Source organism: Anabas testudineus, chromosome 21, assembly GCF_900324465.2.
Source record: "Anabas testudineus chromosome 21, fAnaTes1.2, whole genome shotgun sequence".
Taxonomy (NCBI): domain Eukaryota; kingdom Metazoa; phylum Chordata; class Actinopteri; order Anabantiformes; family Anabantidae; genus Anabas; species Anabas testudineus.
Window position 1 is genome coordinate 5557263 of NC_046629.1, and position 8946 is coordinate 5566208.

The 8946-nt window shown below is 40.1% G+C and overlaps 1 protein-coding gene across 1 annotated transcript; it reads left to right on the top strand.

Moving 5' to 3' along the window:
- Positions 1 to 7127: 7127 nt before the first annotated feature.
- LOC113173475 (zona pellucida-like domain-containing protein 1) lies at positions 7128 to 8291 on the top strand. The gene has a single exon (XM_026376887.1). The coding sequence runs from the start codon at positions 7128 to 7130 to the stop codon at positions 8289 to 8291; it is 1164 nt and encodes a 387-aa protein (XP_026232672.1).
- The last annotated feature ends 655 nt before the right edge of the window (positions 8292 to 8946 follow it).

Sequence of the window (8946 nt, forward strand, 5' to 3'; positions counted from 1 at the left end):
GAGCTGCAGCAGTGTGTTTATGTGTGTGCTGAGGCTGCACAATTAAGTCTTTATGATAGCATTTTGTCTCTTACAGCTAATAGCAGAAGGCTCGTATTGAACAATTGTGTTGCCACAAAATCATATCCCAAATTGTTGGTTACAGTGAGTTACTGCAGATTTTTTGATTTGGATGTCATGATGCCCTTCAACAGCCATTATCTGTTACTAGCAGGTTCCTGCTTCCCGGATGGATGGATGGATGGATGGATACATTATTCACTGGGAAATCAACTGTATACTTTTAACTTTCTGATTTCTAAAATTCTGATATTTCTGGTTATTTTTCTGTCAAATGAGTTAATACTGTTGTATTTATCCTCTTACACAGAATCACATACTTTGCTATGTGCTGTAACTCATCTACCAAGCTACATATCATCACTTTGTTTCTTATTTTTGTATTGTGAGCTTTGTATTATATTTTTTTTTATATGCAGTACAAGATTCAGATCTGTTGTTTTGAAAGGAAAGGATGACCCTTGTAATAACTTAGTAAGTACTTAGTTAGTTGAATGTGTGATTTTGATTAGTTTTTTTATTTAGTATTAAGGACAAGGGATCATTTCACTGATTACTTTTCTAACTAGATCATGCTTCTTCAAACTGGATTCAATCAAATAAATTGCAGACCATTTCCATTTCTAACCCACAACCCAACAGATGGATCAACCTTTTGGCTTAATTAGTGCAGAAATGCTGAGATCTGGTTTGTTCATTGGCTTCCATCTCTGCAAAGACCCACCAAGATGTTTTTTGGGTGGTTGGTGCCTCTGTTAGATAGCTAACACACGACTGGTAGCAGAATTTGTAAAAAGCAAAGTGTAAAGACTTAGTTAATCTGTTTCTGTGTATCTACTGGCTCAGCAGGCGTGATAAAAGCTTCACAAAAGACTCATAGTAGATGTACTGTATCATCTGCCAGCACACGTCACAGCTGCGCTTGCTGCTCTGAGCTTTAACATGACTTACAAACACAAACACCAAGATGTCATTTGACCAGCAGCAGCATTTAGCACTGAGCAAACACTTATTTCAACGGACACAAACATGAAAAGTATTGATCACAATAACATCGACGTAGGTGTAAAGACAAACATCTACAACTGAGCAACTGAGGTGACTCATGCAAAGACACAGACACACACAAAATATACAGCTTTTCATTCATGCAAGTGGTTTCTGCATGCAAACAGACACTCACACATACACCATGCAACATTGATTACCCCTGCTGCATTACAGCCAGACATAAGCCCTGAGCTCCACAGCGTCCAGAAGTGACACCTTAGCCTAGGATTTAATTTTGTGTGGCGGCGGGCGTTAGAAAAACACATGATGTAGCCAGTTGTTTTGGAGAGCAAGTGGAGCAGCCGTCATAAAGGCCCGTTTTATTAGCTGTTGCTTGATTTGTTCCTGCAGCCTGTGGAGCAAGCTGCTAAATCAATGCGTCCAGCTGTTCTCTGAGCTCGCTGGGGCTCGCTGGGGCTCTCTGGGCGCGCAGCAGGTGTATGGCCCGCTCGGCCCAGTCACACACACCCGCTCACATAACAAATACTAATGGCCTCCACACACGGCCCATCCATCACTGTTATGGCCCGGCCCGGGAGACCGCTGCTCACACACTCACGCACGCTGGGGGACTGCAAGTGTGTGAGAGTGTGTAGCACAGAGCACATGCTCACGCACAGTTGTGGAAACACACACTCACAGGCATTCCTGCACATTCATACAGTATATGCATACATATGTGGGTAATAAGATGCTTGTGAGGACCCTTGCTGTTCAACATAGATTTCCTAGCTCATTACAACTACATGTCTAACTTGAATGTTTATCTCAGAAAAGCTAATTATAACCCTTAAGCCAAGTTTTAACGCTCAAAAAGAAATCTGAAAAAGTAACTAGAGATAAAAAGAAAAATCAATCTCATTCTAGATACTACAAAAGGTAAGTAAGACTCACAAATCCAACAGCTGGACTGTGGTGAGGACTAAAATCAGTCTTCCAGCAAGATTCCACATCTGGTGTAACTCAAGACTAAAAGGGGGGAGAAGAGAGGTGATTCAGCAGGTGATGGCAAACTAAAGCTAAAGAGTGAAAGCAAAAAGAGAGAAGAGAAAAAGCAGGAGAGGAAGGAAGGAAAGAAACGGGGGAGCGGTGAGGTGAGGAAAGCAGAAGAAAAGTGAAAAAGGTGGAGAAGAGCAAAGACGATGAGAAGAGAAAGGAGAAAAAATGAGAACAAGAAAAGAGAAGACAGGAAAAAATAGAAGAGAAGAAAAGAGGAAGAATGAGGGAAGAAGATCACATTGAAATATTAGGAGATGGTTGAATAGGAAGAAAAGAGGCGAGAAGCAGATATGCTGCACTACAGGACATGAAGCCTCCTTTCTATCAAACCAGAAGCTGCAGGGCGAATGGCAGTCAACACTAAGTCAAATCCAATGACACTTTATAATGTCATGTGTGTATACATTTATGCGTGTGTGTGTGTGTGTGTGTGAGTGTGTGTGTGAGATCTGAAAAAGCAACTGGTCCGGGGAACATATCTGCTCCAGTTCTTAACAGCTGGTCCCTGCTGTTGCCCTCGTCCACACACGAAAGGGCAACAGTCGCAGAGCGAGTACACGTATGTGTGTGTGCATGTGAGACATGAAAGAGAAAGGCAGCAACAGGCATCACTAAGAAATATTCAATGCCTCATAAATCAGCTCTAGACTGGTGCATGATTTTAACAGAACACTTTCTGTGTGTTTGTGTGGGAAAGTGTTTTTCATACAAGTCTACTTCTAAGATGCTGTTGTTAATTACATACATACATACAAATCACATTTCAAGGTCATAAAAACATTTAATCCACTCAATGCAGACAAAATGCAAGAAGTTACACTTGAGGAATCTAGTAATTTAAAGTAGGGACATTGCATCTACTTGGTCCTCAGGTGTTAATCTGATGGACTTGATGTCTTACACCAATATGAAATGAATATCAAACTATTCTGATAAAAAAAAAAAAATCCTCTCATAATCCAATCACATATTAACCCACTTTGCACAGATTTAAAATTAACTAAGGAAATAATTTATCACTTGCAAAGGTACAATATTTCTCATCTCTACATTACAATTTTGGTGAAGATAACACCCATAATAATAAGCAATAATTTAATAAACCCGACGTTTCCACTATCTGATCAAGCCCATCTGCCCTATAGAGGGATGTAGAACTACTCTGTCACTCGGAGTCTAGAATCTGGTGTTGGTTTCCACTACAAACCTAACAATACCAAACCTCTTTGAAAAGACGTCAGATGGTGAAAGGAGTTCTGGTTTCAGCACATAGGTCAATGAAGGTTCAAATTACCACCAGAAAAGTTGACTGTATTGTCACTGCTCTCTTGACCTCATTTAGTTTATGGTGTGTACATATAGACAATAAAAGCTCAAGTGCTCAGGAGGTTCTGTTCTCAGTTACTGACTTTACAGTACAGCTTCATTGACACTGGCACACCCACCACCCATTAAGGTGTATTACTGCCTCTCAAATTTGTGGTCATGCCAACTTTCTTTCTCATCAGGGAAATCCTTGGCAAGCCTATCAACCAAATCTGCACTCTAATAGATTTGGGACATCACACGATCTCTCAGTTCTCATTCGTCTTTTATGTATTTTTATTTCAAATAATAGTATTTTCCAGTGTGCTGTGCTATAATACATGCATCATGTAGTACTCTGGAGTATTAACACATTTAATACGTGACATTTAATTTCCTTAGCATAATATTTGGTTGCTGGGTCAACGCCTATGGAGGCTTTCTTTACAGAGTGATATACTATCTGATGTGAACCATGTCAGCAGTTAGAATGGCAAAACAGCAGCAGGCTGATGATAAAACTGTATAAAAAGAGAAATGGACAAGTTTTAAATTAGCACAGAGCCAAACTGTATCTATACAACCCAATTTTACAAATAACTAATTTGTCTCAAAGGGGTTTTAAATTCTGTGCAGCATACAACACACGTCAAATCAATCAAAAGAAAAATCCTAGAGGCTTCAGGTGTGTGTTAGTGTTATACACCAAATGTCTGCCAGAAATTTCATCTTTTCTGTACAATAAATTTGCACTTGCATTTTGTATGATGACAACATCATCCCAAAAGTGAAGAATGGTGGAGGGAGAGTCATTATTTGGGGCTGCCTCGCTTCCTCTGGACCTGGACAGCTTATCATGAATTCCCACGTTTAATCATATCTTAAAGAATAATGTCAAGGTGGCTATCTGCAAGATGAAGCTCAGTCATTCACATCAGATCCCAGAAGAATATGAGCTTAAACAGATGTGTGATACAGAATGGTCCAAAATTCCTCCTGGATGTTGTGTTGGTCTAATCCACAGGTAAAGAATATTCCTACCAAAGGTTATTGTGTTATTAAAAAACACATTCACTTACTTTTTCATCACTTTGTGTATTTAATGTGTCTGTTCAATAAAGACATGAAAAATCATCACTCTTTTCATCAGCTTATAAATATTGTGCCTGGTGATATTTGTGAATTTGGTGAAGAACAGTCACATTTCATGATGAATATATGTATTTTATCTCGTCACTGTATTTATGTCCATTTCAAAAACATTTACCTAAAAGAAATATAGTCTAAAATATATATATATATATATATATATACTTGTCAGTATTAAATCAGAATAGATGCAGGACTAAGTATCTGTGACTATTTGTGGACCGACCTGTATCCTCTAACAGTGTGGACCACAATTCAACAACGGAGCAGCAGATCAACACTCGCTTGTGTTCTCTGCACAGTCTTGCTGATAGAGTGTCACATCACTTCACTTCCTCTGTCTCAGAAGCTTTCATCACCTCACCGCTGCTAGCTGCTAGACAAAATAACCCATAAGGCCCAATCATAACACAGGGCCATTTGGTCACGACCTGTGCAGAAAAGGAGTGACAGAGGGCTGTATTTTCCCTCCAAACAGAATTCCCACCTCATTTCCCCCCCTTTCTTCATGTTTCCGCCTCTGTGACTGCTCAACGCCGCAGACCCTGACTTGTAGCCTGTGACCATTAATCACACACTTGGAGGACTTTAACGGCACAGCCGGAGCGGAGGTGAGTGAGCAGGAGAGCAGGTGACCCTCCCACACCACCCCTGTGACCCCATGACTCCCCAAACGCCATCTCCTTACTCGAGTAAATTCGCAGCAAGACTCAAAGTTTGTCATTCTTCCTTGAACTTCCTGTCTGATGTCATCACACTCAAGAGATGTTATTTATAAAGGACAAGACTGAGTACAACCTGGTTTAGTATAAAGTAATTATATATACATGTAATCGTGTCAATTTTATACTAATGCTTATTTAATTTTGACTTTAATTAAATTAGTCTTGTCAGCAGGTTCTACAAAATTTAATCGGCAGGTGTTTAACTATTAAGTTAATAACTAATGATGTCGTGTTATTATCTTACTCTGAAGTTAAAATATGTCTTGCTGTCAACTGGCATAATTTATTTTTTTAATAGCTGTTAATAAGATTGAAGAGTGTATTTATCATATTTAAAGCCTGTTAACTAAGATTTTACACATTTTCTGAAAGATTTAGTGAAACCGGGACAGGACATGTTCCGTAGTAATTGAAATCCCTCACAGCCTGTTACATGCAGCCTTTCTGGTGATATTTTCTTTACCATAAAAAAATCCCGCCTACTTCAAGACAAAGGTTTTAAAAGAAGCGTGAGACACGCTGACGCCTAGTCTGCCTGTCAAACACCTCCCTCTGAGTATAAACAGCAGCTTTTCCGTTTTAAATTTCAACATATGTACCTGTTCGGTGTAACATGCCCTCATTGCTTTTAAGATTATGCCTAGAAGCTAAATTAGCTTAGCTGACATTGTTAGGAATACTTACAAACTAAGGATTAGAAATTGCTGCACTATAAAGCTTATTGCTAGATACTGTTGATGAAATGCTGAAAAAGATTTAAGTTTACAACTGTTTCATAAATTATAGTATTTTAAATGTGCTTCATCAAAACAACAAAAGTTGCTTGTGGTGTTTGGGGTTAGCTTGTGTTTGTATAGAGACAAAAGTTTGTTACTTGAGAATCTGTAAATACTGTCTTATGTGAGTTCCCTTTATTCTATGTCCTTTATTGTATTACCTTTAGTTTGTCGATGCTGTCTCCAAGTTATATATTGTTTTCTGGATCACTGCAACTCCACTGAAGCCCCACCTGGTTACTGTTATAATACACTAAGAATTAGTATCTTTGTTTCCCCGGACACTGGTTAGATTTAGTTACCTTAATAAGGGGAACAGGATCATCTTGTTCTCTCTTCAAAAGCCTCTGAATATATGCAAGAAACAATAGCTGACAAACATACTGTACAACAACATAATAGGTTGATACGCCTCCCATATGTGACTCTAATATGGAGCCAAAATGTTCATGTCACAACCCCCATGCAATGATCCCTAAAGTTTGACTTTTTAATAACCACTATGAAGAATACCTAGGTTTCTCAAATTATGTTAAATTCTCCTTCTTCTACAGGATAAATAAGGACAGTGGTCAAATGGTCCAGTAGGTCACTACCTGCACCAATATATCCTAAACAGGTCATGATTGAAGATGCTCTGTGTGTGGACCGGATAGATGAAGTATTGTATTGGTTTCTCATGAATACATCTCACAGTGTTATGTTCACTTACTTCATGAAGGCTCAGTAATGGGTGGCCTGGATAGCTATATTTTGTAGAATACTCAACAAAGGAACAAGGCTATTGCCTGTGTATTTCAAGAAGTCAGATGCTTCAGGTTTCACTTGTTGCCCTTAGGATATGGTCCAGGCCAAAGATCTCCCTCCTACTTAACACAAAGCTGTTGTGCACAAATAGGTGCACAACCTTGTTTTGGACCAATCCCATAGGACGCGTTTACCCTATAAAAACCCTGAACGAGTCAGAAGACTTGAAACAAGCAGAAGATCGACAAGCCCTCAGCAGCAGAATCAAGATTCTAAAGAGAGACTAACAAATCCCAGACAAAGCTGAAGAACAACGATGGAGATTCTTTTACTTTTACTCTGCCTGGTTGTCAGAAACAGTGCTCTATCAGTGAGCGACTGTGGCGCACAAGCAAGACGACCACTGCCTACTGACATCTCTGTGAAGTGTGGTACTTCATACATTTGTGTGTCTATCCAGATCTGTCCCGTCATCTTCAGTGGCTACAACGAGAGTCTACTGATCATGAACAACGTTCTGGACCCGGCTTGTAGAGCAACCCTTAATGTTAATGCGACTCCACCTGTGGCTAGCTTTACTTTCCCAGTAAATTTGACCAGCGCCTGTGGAAGTGTGTTCACGACCACCAGTACTGCTGGGACTGGTGTCTTCTCTGACTTTTCCAACATCCAGACAGTCAACATTAGTGGTATCGTCCGGTCCTTTGATCCTACAACAGGCACAATCACTTACAATACTGAGCTGAAGTACTACTACTCCTGCGCCTATCCTTTAGAATATCTGATCAACAACACCGAGATTGATGTGACATCTTCTGCCATAGCAATCAAAGACAACAACGGGAGTTTCATCAGCACTTTGACCATGAAGCTGTTCAATGACGTCAACTACACTCAACCAATGATCATTCCAAGCTTGGGAATTGAACTGAAAACCACTGTGTATGTGGAGGTCAAGGCCATCAACTTGACGGGCCAATACAACGTGCTGCTGGACCGGTGCTATGCCACCATCTCCCCACTGCCTTCTAACTCCAGCTTCTTCAACCTGTTTGTTCCCTGCACTACTGGTCAACTCACCAACATCATTTTGAATGGAGACAGCCAGAGTGCCCGCTTCAGCTTCCCAGCTTTCCGCTTCACTGAGCAGCAGAACCAGACTGTGTCCACTTACTACCTGCACTGCATCACCCGGCTGTGTGAGATAAGCACCTGCAGCTCATTCAAGCAGTGCAGCTCGAGCGGGAGGAAGAAGAGAGACACAGCCAAACCTAAAGATGGTGCAACTGATTCCTACACCATCACCTCTCAGAGGATCGTCACCAAAGCTGACAGTACCACGACCACAGAGAACCCCATTGCCGCTCAACAAAAATCGAGCTCTAGTGGGGGGCTTGGTGCGGCTGTTGGCATCCTTGCCTTTGCTTGCCTTACTGCCTTTACTGTTGCAGCCGTGTTTTACAAAAGGCTCAGAAAATAAGGCAGAATATTGGCCTCGAGTTGCGCCCTTCTGAGGTGCAGCTCAACAATACATCTGCTGTTAGATCTGTGTATGGCTGTTACTGTAGCCCTAACTTTGTATCAGCCCTGATAGTCGGGGAAATGGCAGGTCTTTAGAGCATGCAGTAGACTTTGTTAGTGTCCTTGTTTGCTAAATGGACAAATAAACTTTATAAGCTATAAATGTTCATGGATGCATGCACTTTTTAAGCTTTGAAAAAATGACGGTGTAAAAAAGATCACAAGATAATGTAAAATAGATTAAAAAAAAAAAACATCATAGAAAGCTGGTGGAAAGGTTTCAAAGTGAAGCCAAATAACATAGTATTGTGTAATTTATTAAATCCCTCTCATTGCCTGAATCTACAATTGGTTTGTGTTTTTCATTTTTACTACAGTTAATTTCACTTTGCAAACTAATCCAGCAATCAACTCTACAAAGCCCCACAACCATCAACTGTGCAAAACAATTTCTTAGTTAAGCTTCATCAGTTTGTTTTTGTCTGTGTTCATCTCTTGCTGTAAAACTAGTGAAAATAAAAATGGAAAAGAAAGTAAACAGATGTATGACTGGTCTTAGTTAATGCAGTACATGCAAAGACACTACTGTTTCAAAATGAAAAACATAAAAGGGG

What these genes read in the sequence shown, in the direction of transcription:
- LOC113173475 (XM_026376887.1), top strand. Translation starts at nt 7,128, where the DNA reads ATGGAGATTCTTTTACTTTTACTCTGCCTGGTTGTCAGAAACAGTGCT.